At 36.5% G+C, this 16,734-nt stretch overlaps 1 protein-coding gene across 1 annotated transcript; it reads left to right on the plus strand.

The window, feature by feature from the left end:
* Positions 1–10,032: 10,032 nt before the first annotated feature.
* On the plus strand, positions 10,033–11,414 carry LOC147550944 (uncharacterized). Its single transcript, XM_086671962.1, has 2 exons — positions 10,033–10,484; positions 10,857–11,414. Exons 1-2 carry the CDS (start codon positions 10,109–10,111, stop codon positions 11,132–11,134), a joined length of 654 nt encoding a protein of 217 aa, XP_086528088.1. The 5' UTR covers positions 10,033–10,108; the 3' UTR covers positions 11,135–11,414.
* Positions 11,415–16,734: the final 5,320 nt, after the last annotated feature.

Here is a 16,734-nt window from a genome sequence, read left to right on the forward strand (position 1 = left end):
TTTTTTTTTTTTGTTGTTGAAGGAACCATTGTTAACTTAATGAAAAGATTCATCAAAATTTCACCCCCTTCACCACCACTGTTATCTTCTCTTTTCGGAAGCACCTGGTAAAGTCCCCGCTCTAAAATTTGTTCCATAACGTGCTTTGAGCAGGGCCGGTACAGATACTGACCCAAGTTTTTGTGGTTTTGGTCATGGTAGTTGCAATTGATAAGTTGGTTTTGGTTTAATTATTGAACCACTCCAAATGAGAACCTACTAACTAATTCAAAACCTACTACTATTTTGAGTATATTGGATAAGTCATAAGTATATGGAACCAACTAAAAATGTACTGCTTTCTTGTCAATTGTATTTGGTTTGGCAAATTTTCCCAGGCAAACGGTAGAAGATTACCCAGTCGCGCACCTTAAGTAGGTTTTTGTTTGTTGAAATGTAAAATATTATTAATTCACAAGAGTATTATTACAATACATATTAACCAAGAAGTAAGTATTATTTTTCCAGGTATGCGATCTATTCTTCTTTCGAACCGATTTCGCTAACTTGTCTGCTTGAGTATTGATATTACGCTTTGTGTGGTTGAATTTGATGTTGTCAAATTTATTTCTGATTTCTTTGATTTTTCGGATGTGGATCAACGATTACCATTGAATCTTATGCTTCGGGTTTTTTCAGGTGTTGTATTAGATTTATGTTGACGCTTTCCACAATGATTGTCTTGTGATTATGTTCTTTGTTGGGGTCACTCCTTATATAAAAAGGATTCCTGGTTTGAATAGGATTTCCCTTATTCCTTATTTAGGGAGAAATAGAAGTTTCTATTTCTAGCCTAAAAAGGAATCTTATTTCTAGTATAATACCTCCTTATTTATCATTATAAATAGGGAATGAAAGGGAATAAATTATTCATACTTTCAGGTTAGAGAGTATCATACTTTCAGGTTAGAGAGTATCCTCCCAGTTGGGAGAGTTAGTAGAGAATCCTCTCAGATATATCTTCTCAGGTTAGAGAGAGATAAGAGAGATGACAAATCCTCTCAGATATATCTTCTCAGGTTAGAGAGAGATAAGAGAGATGACACAACAACTTCCAGAACAAAGAGAAGCCAGAGAAAGAGAGATTTCTGAAGTGGTTCTTTCAAGAGAGATTGAAAGAGCATAATATTGGTTTGAAGAAAAGAAGATTATTAATCTTGTGAAGCAATTTAGTTTGTGGTTATCTTCTTCAACCTTTAGTAATCTAGGATTTGTTCAAATCCTAAGGAGTAAGAGATTTTATTTCTTTGTTCAGTTTATCCACCATAGGTTTGGTGAAGAGTTGTGTAATCCATTATTTAATCATAGTGGAAGATTTCTGGACTAGGTCCCGTGATTTTTTACCATCTAGTTTGGAGGGGTTTTTTGCCACGTTAAATAATCTTGGTGTCTCTACTTTTACTTTCGCATTGTTTATCTTCATATTCCTGAACAAGTTAATTAGGTTATTTTTCCTAACATTCTTCTGCCCAAGTGAGCCCATGAAGTATAGCAATAGCCTCACTTTCTTCGTTGTTTCTTGCTCGAGTTGTGTTTACTTCAAGTAAGGTGACATAGGAGGTTGCCATTTTGCCAAACATGTAGGAGCTGGTTTTGTTTGGGCTCTGTTGATTCTAGGGAAGGCCATTATAAGGTTTATGACAAAATTAGTATTATTTGTTGTATGCTGGAAGCAATGGTCGCATCTAGTTTTCCATATATGTCAAAGGAGGGTAACAAAGTCAAAGTGTATATCGTCCGATGTGTAATTGATTTGGTTATGATCCTGCCAAGAAAAAATCAATTCTGATATAGATTCAATGTTTGTCGATATGATGTTAAAGTGAAACCAAATATTTTTCGCTAAAGTACAGTGTAAAAGAGCATGTTCAATAGTTTCTGTTTTTGTACAATTAGGACATGCATAAGTGTTTCCTATATACTTACCTATATGACCACGGATTGGGAGGGCTTTCATACAGATTTTCCAAATAAAAAAAGGTGAATTCGTGGAATCGGTGGGATAGACCAAATTGGTTGAAATTCTTGGGATTTTTTGGACTTTTTTAAATGAAAAAAATAATGCCACATGAGCATTAGTTTAAGTTTTAGAATATTGCATTGGAGAAGTCTTTCACACAGGGGATCTCAATCTTGACGAATAGGAAAAAGAAAAATTAGAGTTTGACATTTGAGTTTTACAAGATAGAGTTTTTAGAGTTTCTTTTGAGTTTTGCATTGGAGATGCTCTTACACTCTTCCTTCTTCTATAAGCCCTAATCTATTTATATCTTCTTCATGGTTCCTTTGGCTCTTCGTTCTACTGTAATCCCTAATCCATTTCTATCTTCTTCACCGTTTTTCATCATATTAGAAACGGGTTATCTTACCTAAAATGCAACCAAACGTGCCTTTGATGTTTTACTCCATATATTTACTTAAATTGGTTCATTAGCTCCTCATATACAGCTCAACGCCTCAACCTTCCAAGAAAAGGTTCAATTCGTTGGTAAGAAGAAAGAGAAAAATATTTTAAACCACATCAAGGCATTCAACAATAGTCTTGATGTTTCTAAAAGAACTCTCTGGCTACTATGCTAAAGAGGTATATTGTCTCGTTTACTCTTCTCAATCGAGAGATATCAACAACTTGACGTCTTACCACGCCAGTTGAACCAATCCTTGTAGCATCTTCCCTTGGTCTACTGATAGAGATGTCGAGGAAATGAACCACTAACATTTCAAGAAATACAAGTAATGAGTACAGTTGGAGTGACAACATAAATCATAACGAAATAGATGAAACTCAGTGGTTAATACCTAGCCTAAGTAAGTTAACTATGTCCATTAATAGATGAGTATGCATTTTTCAAAACTAGCAACTCTATTTGGGAATGGGGTCGGCTCCTGGTGCCTAGCACTTAATAGTGTCATGGCTCGAGTTGGGCTCGGTTTCAACATCATGGTAAGATAATATTCTAACAGGTAACAATGCCCACAACACTACAATATATGCCAAGTTCAACACTTCAAGTATACATAAAATCTATCTGAGTTTGAGTAACAGAAGACTTTATTTTAAAGTCGCTCAAAAGTAATTAAGAATGTGAAAAGAACCAAAGAAAAGAAAGATGCATAGACTTCAAATATACAAAGTCTTGGAAGAACTGTTACCTGTTAATGAATCTACAATTACTTGAATTGGACTTCAATCAGTAGGAAGATGAACGATATCTATTGCGTGTTTCACAATGCTAACAACCATATGCTTCTTTCTGTTCTTCCTTCTATCCATCAAATGGAAGTTTGTCAATATCTCAATAATGAGGAGTTGAGGCTTACGGAACCTCTTAGCGGAGTATCTTCCAGCTGTGCGGAGGACATAAGTAGCATGCTTTGATGCATTAGCCGCAATATAATTCGCTAGAGACATACCACTTACCTATAAACATGGAATTATGAGAGAACGAAACATACAAAAACACCAAGCTGAAAACCCCATTGAAAAAATCTATTGAGTAAAATACCAAAATACATTTTAATTAAGAGGTCGTATGAATCTTACAATCATTGAAGAATCATTGTACCTGGTTGATAAGTTACACTGAAACAGTATTTATGAATAATCTAGTCGAATCACTTGCGTAGTAATCGATAAGAATGTAATAAGCATATCTTATTGATGGACTTCTCTTTGGGAGATCAACAGGAGCAACATGAGAATGAACGACGAAGCCGAAATCTTCGGTCGAATTCAGAGGGCGAAACAAAGAAATACCTTCCGTTATGGTCTTTCGAGGTGGAAGGAGCAAGAATAAAGGGCTTCGAGCGAGAAACAAAATGATACCAAGAATGATCAGTATTTCTCCGTAATGAAGATCTGATAAAAAAACATACAGACTAACCTTGAGTTTGAAGCGACATCCAAGTGCAATAAGTGTTTCATCTTTGTTGCTTCAAAGAAGAAATTATGAATATTTGCAATGGAATTAAAATAAATCTACCAAAAGATATTAAAAGTTTACAAAGAAAGCAAACAACCGTATAAGAAAACTGAAAAAATTCTACTAACAAAAAATTAAGGGATAATTTCCCTAATACCCCCAACTTTGGGACCGGTTTCCTGCCTAGCCCCCTACTTTGTCAAAAATACCCAGATGACCCCCTTTTTCAGATTCCGTTATAACACCGTTAACTAGTCATCACCTCTCTCTGCCACCATCTTCTCGCCACCTCATCATCTTCACCGGTGGAGGTCGCTGGCCGGCCAATTTTTCGGTCGGCGACCTTCAAACATACACAAAAAAAAAATTTAACTCTTAGCTCTCTTTTTAAAAAAAAAGTTTTTTTCTCTCTCTCTAGATATGGTGAAGGTTCACCAGATCTAGAGAGGGAGACTTTTTTTTTCTTAAAAAGATTTTTTTTAGAGAGAGAGGGAGGAGAGTTTAAAATATATATATATTTTAATGTTTGAAGGTCGTCGGCCGGAAAATTGGGCAGTCGGCGACCTTCGCCGGTGAAGATGATGAGGTGATAGAGAGAGGCGATGAGTTGGATGAGAGAGAGAGATGATGACTAGTTAACGGTGTTATAACGGAATCTGAAAAAGGGGGTCATCTGGGTATTTTTGACAAAATAGGGGGCTAGGCAGGAAACCGGTCACAAAGTTGGGGGCTATTAGGGAAATAACCCAAAATTAAGTGATAAACATCGCAATTGATATCAAACTTCTTAAGAAGCATATTTTCGAACAGTTGATGGACAATCAAAACAGTCGTGCTTCTTTGTGTCATAAATTCATCAAGATGTTTTGAACTTTACCTCTCTAGGCACCATACACAACACTTCCATCTGGTGTACCACACTCATTTTCTGTCTCCATTAGTAAGATGCTTTTATCACAAGAGTGGGTAGTATGGTCATATCTCCTCGAAAATCTTTGTCAATCTAAGAACTTACAAGATAAATAAATAGAACACATACAAGCAAAAGAGAATAACATAAACATAAAGACTGAGATCGAAACAGAAAGACTTGGATCAAAATATTTTTGGGCTACAAATATAACCAAAGATTAAATCTGTAATAGCAAAATTATATAACAACGGGAGCAATTTATAACACTATTCTTGAAAATAACTTATATTATAGCAACAATCTTGAAGGTAAAGTTTTTTTAGAAACTATGTAAGAAAAGTCCAAGATTTGGGCCCAAATACGAAAAAAATCCACTCGGGAATAATAATGTAAAAAAAATCCAATTTTTAAACTGTTGGCAACACTTTTGAAACTGTTGGCAACATATATAATTATGTTCTTAATTATGTGTGAATAAAAACTAATTTGTTCATACATTTACAAAATTGTTGAGAGCAAATACAAAATTGTTGAGAACAAACTGTGTTTTGTTCAGAAATTTTCAAAAATATTTTGTAATTTCAACTTTTGGATTTTTTTTTTTTTTGCATTATTATTCCGGGTTGGACTTCATTTGATATTTTGACCCGAATTTTGGGCCTTATAATTTTCCTCCCAAGTTTTTATCCCTAAAACAAGTGACTAAATATATAATATGATCATTTTTATCCTAAAAATGTAAACAGAAAGTTAACTATATAACAACAAAAAATAGGATCTCCAAAAAAGGATCAATTTGTTATGTCTTGGGGAGAGAGAAGCTCTGCAGTGACGTCAACAGCTCCTCCCATTTTCACCCTCATCAACCACGCATAGGCTCCCAAACCCTAATAATTACAACCGTCATCATTGTGGATCAGGATAGCACCATAAACTGTGACGGCCGGATTAATATGAGTGCCGGAAATATGACCAACTGAATAAACCTGTGTTAACAGTCTTGATTTCTATCCTTAGATAATCGGAGGCAAGGGATCCCCTGAGCCCAATTCTGCAAGGAGCAAAACCTTTTCTTCCCCTAATCTCTTTTCCTTCTATTCTATTATCTTCTCTGTAAGCTCTTATTCTACTCCTTTGTTTAATCTCCTCTAGTCTCTTTTTTATCTTTCAATTTTCAGGTGAGGTGTAAGTCCCGACGGTAGTTGGGAAGATGAAGACTACAACCTACAAGTGGCGGTCAAAACCATATTCCAGATGTCAAGCTTGGAAACATGAAATGCCCATTCAAGAGGTTCATTTTGACATCCTTTTGACGTCATCCTGCTCTCTTTTGTGGGGAATGGGTATTCACCACAATCTGATCAAAAGAAACTTTTGGATCACTCGAGTGGTTTTATGTAACCATGCAATACCGGGAGGTTTATTTGATGGTTTTTCGAGAATAGCAAGATCCCAACCCATATTCCCTGAATTTATGGGCTCTTCTTTCAAGTTGCGACACGTACTCATCAGAGAATGGATTGCATGCAAGCGTGACTTCCCTAAAAATCCCATTCTTACAACTCTACACGCTAGCTCCGACGATTACTTCACCCCTTCATCTTCCACCATCATTACTCAGATCAACTTCATGTCTAACAATCCCAAAACTCAAGCCAAAACCACCCTTCTCTCTGCAACTCAGCTTGCAGATCAAATGGAAAACAAACTTACTATCCCGGCTACTAAAGAACCCTTGTTTTCCTTGCTAAGAAACTTACCCAATCTGTAGACACTCTCAATCTTCATAGAAAACTCATAGGTCGTCTCTGCAGCCATCATTTTATCCCCTTGTATAAGATTCAAAACCAACTTAAAAGAAAATGGGAAAGTCTCTTTTCCGTTCACTATTGAACCCATTCCAAATAGGCAAAATTTCTTCATCTTTGAATTCCAAGTAGAAAAAGATAAAACCAGAGTTCTCATTAACAAGCCTTACATTGTGCTGGATTATCTTCTTATTTTACACAACTATGATGTGGACACCAATCCTGCCACTATTCCTTTGCACTTTGATATTTTCTCTGTGGTTATGTCCCACATTTCCTCCTGTCTTCACTTTGAATCTGATCTTAGAGTTATAGCCAGTCCTCTTAGCCATGTTCTTCGATTCATCCCTGATAAATGGATCACTCTTCCTGATAAGTTTCTGGCTTTTCAGAATACACCTACTACTCATTCAGCTCTTTGGAAATCCATCTGGAATCTTAGAATACATCCAATAATCCATTTATTTCTTTGGAAACTGGCTCACGGTATTCTTCCTCTCAAATATCTCCTTAAACAGTATATGCCTGATATTGATGCTCTCTGCCCTCTTTGTAACTCAGATGAAGAAACACAAATCCACTTTCTCCAGAAATGTCCTGTTACTAAAGCCACCTTAAGAAACTTCACTAGCATAAATGTTAATGATCTCTCATATTCATCATTTACAGATTGGTTCAATAATGTTCCTGATTTAGAATATATGGTCACTAGTCTGTGGCACTTATGGAAATCCAGATGTGATCTGGTGTTTAGAGGAAAACAGCTTAACCTGGGATACTTGACTAAATCTATCCAGAGCTACTTGCAATCTCAAAATGCCTCTTAAACTGTTTGCCTCAAGAACAGACTACTATTAATCTAACATGGAAGGCTCCAAATGCAGGGTTCATTAAAATTAATTATGATGTTTCTTATCTTAGACAATCTCTTACTGCTGCTTTGGCTATTGTTATATCGGATTGCACAGGAAACCAAAGAGCAAGAGAATCCACCATCTCAACAGCAAGATCGGTAGATGAAGGGGAAAACACATTTTGAAGAATATAAAGCAGCTATCCCTTTCTTTTGAGAAAATATCTTTTGTTTATGTTAATAGGTCTATAAACAGTATGGCTAACTCTCTAGCCATTAGCACTAGGAAACAAAAAACTTGTATATCTCTTTGTCTTCCTATATGCTCTCTTTCCCAAACATCACTGTAAATCTTTCGAACTATCAATAGATGTTATTTCTGCTTTGAAAAAAAAACTATAAGTCTATAACAACAAAATTAAACCAATGAAAAGTAAAATATTAGAAACCCTAGAAAATCTAAAGCATCAATAGACAAATTAGTCAGGAAACCAGAGAGGAACTCTCTTGACTAACCTTCAAGTGCATATTACTTGAAAAGTCAAAGCAAGAGCAATATTTTTAGTTGATTAACTTGAAAGTTGAGGAAAGACAAAAAACAAAAGCAAAATACTAACATCTTCAAGAAGAAGACCCTACTCGGCTTCTCTACTTAACTAGTTTTCTTGAAGAAAGTGATAATTGCAAAAATTAATTTGGCGAACTAATTTTTATGTTTCCTCAAAATTTTAACCCAAGATTTGTGCGCCCAATGGGTTAAAATATTAGACAGACCTTCTTTTTTAGACTAAAAGCTACGACTAAGCCATAACAAATGATGGCCATTAGAGCATCTCCAATGCGACAATCAATCTTTTTTTTTTTTTTTTTTTTTTTGATGAGAGAGACAATCAATCTTACAAACTCTGAGTATCACATATGATTTTTAGGATTTTTCTTAAAAATTATCTTCAATGCTCTATTTGAATCTCTAAGATGACGCATCGAGAGTGGAATATATATGTCTCAAGAGGACACACTCTAGGACACTCTATTTCTAAAGGATCCTCTTGAGGTATCTCTAGTTGTCATTTAATTTTCAACCAATAGAAAGTCTTCTATGTTTCTAAATAACTAATTATTTGTTCACAAATATAACTATGCCACATACGTAAATAAGATAATTCTAAAGTCTTGCATTGGAGACAAAAAAAAAAAATCTCAAGATCTCTATTTTCGCCCACATGAGTGAGAATCTCAATTGGAAATTAACACACATGATAAATAGAGATTATTTTGAGTTTTGCATTGGAGATGCTCTGAATCTTAAAAATTCTGAGTGTTAAATATGATTTTTAGAGTTTTTCTTAAAAACTCTCTCTAATGCAACACGCTATTTGAATCTCTAAGATGATGTGTCGAGGGTGGAATAGAGATATTTCTAATTGTCCAACTCATCAATATTTTCAACCAATAAAAATCGAGTCTTCTATACTCTGTAAAATAACTAATTATTTATTTACAAAAATACCTATGCAACATAAATAAATAAGATAAGTTTAGAGTTTTGTATTGAAGACAAAAATTTGGGGATCTCTATTTTCGCCACCTAGAATTGAGAATCTCAATTGGAACTTGACACATAGGATGACTAGAAATTTTTCTGAGTTTTGTGTTGGAGATGCTCTTGACTATCTATTATATTAAAACAGCTCAGTCGGTTATCCAGGGGATAAGTCTGACCGTCTATTTTTATTGGGATTTTCATAAAGATCACATCTAATGGCTGTTATAAAATCCTAGACTATCTATTATATTAATATCTCTCCCTATTTATTCTCCATTATCTTCTTTATTCTCTTTACAAGAATGTTGTAATCTAAATTTGTTTATTTTCTCAGGCGTTAGCCAAGAGGGATCTTTCCCGTCCGTAGGACGGGGAGGAAACCTAGTAAACCTCAAAATCACAACAGAAAGAGTTCCTAAAATTTGGAAAAAAAATATGTATTGTACATCTAAAACAATGGATGTATCAAAATGTTGTAGTCCATGATTACCTTAACCTTTTTAGTGGAGTTTAACCGGACAACTACTTTAAACTAATTTTTGATTCATTATTCTATTATTAGGTTAGTGGTCAGTGATAGTTTAACAAAAAAAAAAAGAAAGATTAGTGGTCAGTGAGCCCGAAATCCGATCGACCCGATAGTATTGAGGATGGCCGTGTGATCACAAGTTGGCAATGGTCAAGAAATTTGTGCTTTCCACCGGACCTTACTTGACCGAGTAATTGAACGGACATATTATTTTGGTTCCCGGCCGAGACCAGCCCGGGAAGTTAAAGTCATGCGGACAACCCGACTGGACAGATTCTCATCCCTACCTCGGACTGCCCCAATCCGTGGGGACGTAAAGAGTGGGAGAGGCCCAAGAGTAAAAGAATAAGAAGGTGTGCCGATAGATCTTTCCTTTTAAAAACCCTAAACTCCTCCTTATTTATATATCTTGTTACCGTTCTTAGGGTCTTCCTTCTACTTTTATATCCCAAACCTAATCCATTTCTACTATCTTTCTTCATCACCGGTTTTTCATCATGAGACAAGTCTCAGTGACGCTTAGAGAAGTCTTCGAATATATTAACCGTACCAGGAGAGGTTCAATAGGCTTTGTCAATGGTGAAGTATTGTATTTCAATACTAAAGCTTTTGAAGATGAGTTTAGGGAGTGTGATTTTGGCAAGCTTAGGAAAGAGCTGGCAGGGATGGGATTCACTGAGTATGAACCTAAAAGTGGTAAAGTTGTAAAATCGTTTTATTACTACTATCATCCCAATTTCAATCTTAAGTGGAACAATTCGAGTAAGGTTTCAAAGCGACATCAAAGTGCTTTTCCGAATGGATTTAGGTTTGGTGAGGCTATTCAGGCCCTTCCTCTTGCAGCTGGAGAGTTTCTTAGAGTTGATCCTGAAGGTAAGGGTGTAATATCTGAAACTGTCTTAAATTTATATAAATATATCTGGAATAGCAAAGTAGAGTCAATTGGATTTATGAATGAAAAAATTTTATATATACATGCATTGAAATTTCGAAATGAATTCGAAAATGTCGATTTGAGGAAGCTAATTAAAGAGGTGAGATCATTGGGGTTTGTTGAGTACCACAGAAGCATACACCGTGGTCAGAGTATTCCTAATGGTGAGTATCACTTTTATCATCCAAATTTTGATCATGTAGGCTCTAATATTCGCAGAGTTGACAAGGAAAATGGGGCACGTAGGTTCCCTGCGGGTATAGAAAACCTTATTGGACCAATTACTCAAATGGTCCCTATATTTACTGTAGAGATGTCGGGGGTGCCTGGACCTCAACTTCCTCCTGATGGTGGTAGAGGAGGTATTTTTCCTGTTGATGATCATGTTCAACAAGTAAATGCTGAACCGTTTCCAGTTCATGAGACAATTTGTAAAATGTTAGAAGCATATAATATGATGAATTCCAACATGGATCAAGCAAGGGTGAGTTTTAATGCAGTCGAAACTGCTACGACTGAATTCGCAGAATTAGTAAGCAAGCTTGTTACCTTTGTAAGCGAAACAAGACGTGAGCATATGATGGTGTAATTCGTGCCCGCGGAGCACGTAAATTTTGTGAGACATATCAGCCCGAGGAATTTTGTATTGGTCTTTTGTCAAACATATTGGGCAAGGAATTTTGTATAGGTTGATTTACTAGACTGCAACTTGGGAAAATTTGTTCCTCTTGCCCTTAACTGTTGCCCTTAACTGAAACTGGTATCTAGTAGTAATTGTTTTGCTATATTGATTTGACATATATTTTGAGTTTCAGATATGCCTTTTATGTCAAGACTTTCATTATTAGATTTCAGGAGATGATTCTTAATTCCTGTTTTGTTAATTTTTATCCAGTAAATCGTGTTTTGTTAACTTTTTATTCAGTAGATTTCACTTTTTCAGTATATATCCACAAACCGAGGCGTGGTGAACTTGCATTGTTGTGTCAATTGAGTTTAGGGGTTTTAGGAATTGTCTAGTGTGTTGATGATAAGTTAAGCAATTGAAGCGTAAAATGAGACTTGCATTTGTTGTGTCAACTGACTTTGAGGGGATGTCCAGTGTGTTGATAAGTTAAGCAATTGAAGCATAAAACGAGATACAAATATAATAGTTGAAGTGAAAATCTCTCAAGTAAATTTCACATTCAACATTGCTTCTACTCGATGGAAACATCATCACACAGGTTGTAGAGATAGAAAGATTAGAAGAGTTCGCCGATTCCCAGTTTTAATGAGACTTGCATTTGTTGTGTCAAACTGACTTTGAGGGAGGGAGGGAAGTGAGCTAAATCTTACAAAAACAGAAGCAAAAACCGACGGAGAGAGGGAAAGCAGGGGAGTAAGAGAACTCGAATAAAGGGTGACAATTAATGTAGTTATAGCATTCTTTTACTCACTTTAGATAGAGAGACAGAGAGCGATGAGCATAAGAACGAAAAGAAATTGAGTGGTTCTTAAGCAAGTCATTTTTTTCTTGTAAAGTTTTCTTTCATTTTGTTTTTCTTAAAGGTTGTAAAAACTTTTTTAGATCTATAACTTCTGTTTCAATTCATGTGATGATCTATATGTGTATAACTTCTCTTTGTAGATCTGTAACTTTTGTAACTTCTATTTCATTTAATGTGATGATTTATGTAGACCTAAATGTGTATAACTTCTTTTGTAACTTCTGTTTCAACGAAATAGGGATTTTTTTTTTCAAATCATGTGATGATTGAGTTGGTTTCTACCTATTTCGCTGAAGAAAATTTTCCCTCTGTTTCTATATTTACTGAATAAATTTTTATTATATTCCTTACGAGTGCACCCGAAACCCGACCAGCCCGTAGCTCGAAGTACCCGCTATGGGCTAGTGCACACGGCGGGCTTTGTGCAAGAGATTTAGATTTTTGTCCGGCCCGAGTCCTCTCGTTTAATCAAATGGGCATAGAGTAGAGTAACCCGAAACGTCCAAGCCTGGAACTTTGGTGCCCATGGGCGCCCGAGCCCGTCCCGTTTCCCACCCTTGCTCCTAACATGTTTGGATTTAGAGGGTAGATTAACCACTCAAGGACCACGATGAGCATAAATACTTGGATTTAAGTAAATTTTAAGAAAAATTTATCTGAGTAACAAATAGTTCTTAGATATCTGAGTATACTCGTATAATTTGGTTGTACATATTATAAACGAAGAAACTTCAAGATATGTTGACAACACTTGAATCTCAAATACAAAGTCTAAGAGTGGATTTGAAAATTATTAAGGGCTACGATATCACAAAATGCCTCAAAGGGCAGACGTGCATAGCTAGATCGACATTGTAATCCCAAAGGCCTTGATGGATTCATTGCTCTGGAGAAAGCAAATGAAATAGGTGAACTTCCTGGCAGATATTTGTTTGTGATTGAAGTCAGTGCGCGCAATGAACCTAAACCGTTGTTGCGTAGACAAAAATAAAGTAAGTCTAGAGGATTAAAAACAAATAGACTAACACCGTAAAACAATTGCTCTCAAGGAATGTATACATTAAAATTATGGTAAATCCTAATTACTTGGCAGATCCATATAGAACAAGGGTGACCAAGAGAATTAAAATTGCATCATCAAGGGGAATGTGGCAAGAACGCCTAAAGTAAATGAGTAAAGGCATGGTGAAAACCTACCTAGATGACTAAAGATCCCATTCCTGAAGCTACATCCTGACTCGATAGTAGCACTGTAAGAGTTTTCTATCTCTTACCCATTCCTAGAATGAAAATAATGTTGCCTGCAGTGAGAGACTAAACATTAAGCTTTTAATGAATCCCAAAACTTAAAAAATGATTCTAATGTGAGGTATAGCATGATACCTTATTAAGGATAACTTATATGTGTGTGAATTGGTGCCAGTTTCTGTGGGAGGTCGTCTAGGCTGACTTCTCTAAAGCACACACGAAATCGAGATTGTTCGGCACCGAAATGAACACATACGAGAACCTAAGTAAGGGATTAGTTGTGTGAAAGCTATTTTGGTTTAGGATTCGCAGGACTCAGTTCAAGACGAAAAGTTCATTGCCATCCGTGTAGACCTTGTAATTACACACTAGAAAATGTTCAAAGTCGAAAGATTACCTTCTTTCGATGCAGCGAAGATTCGCATATGAGCTCTGCTAGCATCAGTACGTCAGTATAGTATGTTTGTATATATCATAGTAAACCTCGAATCTTCATTCATGTGGGAGATTGTTGGAATTGGAGCCGACTTTGGCTCAAACCGACTCGTCAAACTCAAAAACAGAAAGCACCATTGTGTTCCTCTCGTCGAGCTCTTCAATTTAGAGCCAAGAAACACTCGAATTCGATTCCGGATGAATTAAAAATTCAAGTTTAAAGTTTGGACGATGATCGGTTAAAATAAGGACTAAAGCGTCAAGTTGGACAAGTTAGATTGGGGGCCACTTAGGCAAAGCGAGCGCATCCAGATCTGGACGGCTCGCGTTCAACCCGAGCCCATCTGACGGTCGCAAGCCAGATGCTTCGTAATTTCGGTGGGAGACCATTGCGGTCGTTGGATCCGTGATGATCCAACGATGGGCCTTCAACCAGTGTCGGGCAAGCAGTGGGATCCCGCCAGATCTCATCTAACGCCCATCTAGTTCGTTGTTGGGACAACTTCGGGCTTGATCAAACAAACCGCGTTCTGTCAAAAATTTGTAGCCAAATCCAACGTTCAAGAACCCAGTCGAAAATCTTAGTTATTCAACCAACTCTTTCTCAAGAGTTGTCCCAAAATAAAAAAGATATGTCCCAAAAATTCAATAGATATGTCCCATTGCCCATTCAGATCCTATTTAAACGAGCCAAATCCACCTCATTTCTAATCCAATTCATTCTCTTCTTCTCTTCCATTCTAAAATTAGTATTCTGGTCTGTTTGGAAATAATTCTGATTTTAAAAATATTCTAGTGTATCTAAAATTCTGAAAAAAGAAGCCTCCGAGTGAATTTCGTTTATTCTCTTCTTCCCTTCTCTATTGAAATCAGTATTCTGGTGTATCTGGAATATAATTATGATTTTAGAATTATTCTGGTGTGTCTAGAATTCCAAAGAGAGAAGCGTCCAACTGAAGTTATAATATCCAAGTGTCTAGAAGATCTATTCGCATCAGTGTAAAAGCTCATATTATTTACCAAGGTTCGTCCGCTTTCAGAATATAGAAGTACCATCTTAAATTTTGAAAGGATAGTCGTCGTATCACGAAGGCATACACCCTGTTGGTACTATTACGGGGGTGTAATATGTCTTAAGGAAAGAGAATTTATTTTCGCCTCGACTTCATTAATATTGTTATCTAGGTCAATCCGAAAGAAAGATTACTGATAATCCGCTTATTGTCCATCTCTCTAAAACTTAGAGAGAGGAAGTTCCCTACTTCAACCCAGACTCTGTCTTCATCAAGACAAGACAGAGATCAAGTGAACTCGAATCATAACCAGAGGAACAACATTAGCTATAAACCTCAAAACCATAACAAAAAGAGTTGCCAAAATTACGGAAAAAAAGTGTACATGTAGATCTAAAACTATGGGTTTATCGGTAACAATACATTGAGGACATTTGCTACGACAACTAAAGTTCCATAGTAAATGTGCACTAATAGCTACGATAACCTTACGATGTAGCAAATGATGTGTCACAAAAGACCACTTGTTCTGCAATGTATATATTATGAAGTAAGGTCCTTGAACCACGCTAACTGGAGGAGAGATGGGATGAAGTGAAAGAGATAAGTGTGGATGTGGAATTAATGTTATGACATTTTCAAGGAATTAATTCAATTTTTCCCCCTAAGGGTATTTTCGAAAAAATCTGATTTTTTTTTCTTGCATTTCGAGGTCAAATCGACTTGTCAGTCACTTATGAAGTCAAAACAATGAGTTTGTTACAATTGGGAGTCAAAATAGAAATAGCCCTCTGAAAAGAGGTGTATCTAAAGGAGCTTCATTCTTTTGCTCGTAGCCCAACCCTCTTTTGGCACTTTTCGTGGGCATTGGACGGAGAAGTCTGGGGTCAACGAATTTGAGTAGTGTAAGAGCGCTCGGACTGCCATGAGTCCGTGTTGTTCAAGGTCAACACAATTTAGGCCCAGTCTAAGGGTCCGACTTTGGGTGAGAAAACGACCTGAATGTCTGGTACTCGTTTAGGGTCGACCCGATGGTGGGTATGTTTGGCATGAAGTGGTCAGAAGACCTTAACGGATAACTATCTCGTTTAACCCGATAGACACATCAGGATGGGCCGAGTGACCGGAGCGTTATTGCTACCCTATAGACATGTCCCTTAGTTATAGGGTGTGATCCAAACAGGTTGTATAAGGAGCTCCTAACCATTGAATCAACTCTTCTAAAGCTTTTTTTATTTACTGCCTAAATATCATCATGAGCACGAACTCTGAATTTTTAGTTGAACCCTGGACTTTTTTTTATGTTGTGTGATTTGTAATTTTGTATCATTCTATAATCTTGTAGTCGATGATTACCTTAACTTTTTTAACGGAGTTTAACTCTACGAGTACTTTAGATTAACTTTTGTTTCATTATTTCATTATTAAGTTAGTGGTCAGTGAGCCCGAAATCCGATCGACCCGGTACCGAGGATCCCCGTCCGATCACTAGTTGGCAATGGTCAAGAAATTTGTACTTTTGACCCGACCTGACTTGACTGGGTAATTGAACGGACACATTATTTTGCTTTCCTGATTGAGACCAGCCCGGGAAGTTTAGAGCAACTCCAGTGAGGCTCGGGCTGAGTCCAAAAATTCAAAATTTTGGCCCCAACCCCACCCTCCAACCACGGTCGGTTGGGGCTCTCCCGTCGCCCCTAACATTAGGGGCGACTGAAGGTCCCCAACATGACCGTTGGGGATGATCTTGGCCGTTGGATAAAATCCAACTGCCATGATCTTCTCCCATTTTTTTTTTGTTTTTTTTAATGTAATTAGTTTTTATTTTTTTAACTATAAAAAAACTTACATATTAATAATTAAAATACATCCCATGAAAGTGTCGGTGTCCGAATAATTTTTCAACCTCGGAAAAAAAATTATTTGAAAAATAGTTCAAACACGTGTTTTGTGAATACACAAAACCACACACGTTTCTCGCACACCAACAAAAAAAGGCACAC

The sequence above is a fragment of the Eschscholzia californica genome, unplaced genomic scaffold (assembly GCF_041429995.1).
Source record: "Eschscholzia californica isolate CP2 unplaced genomic scaffold, dmEscCali1.0.p SCAF_3, whole genome shotgun sequence".
In the NCBI taxonomy this organism is placed as follows: Eukaryota; Viridiplantae; Streptophyta; class Magnoliopsida; order Ranunculales; family Papaveraceae; genus Eschscholzia; species Eschscholzia californica.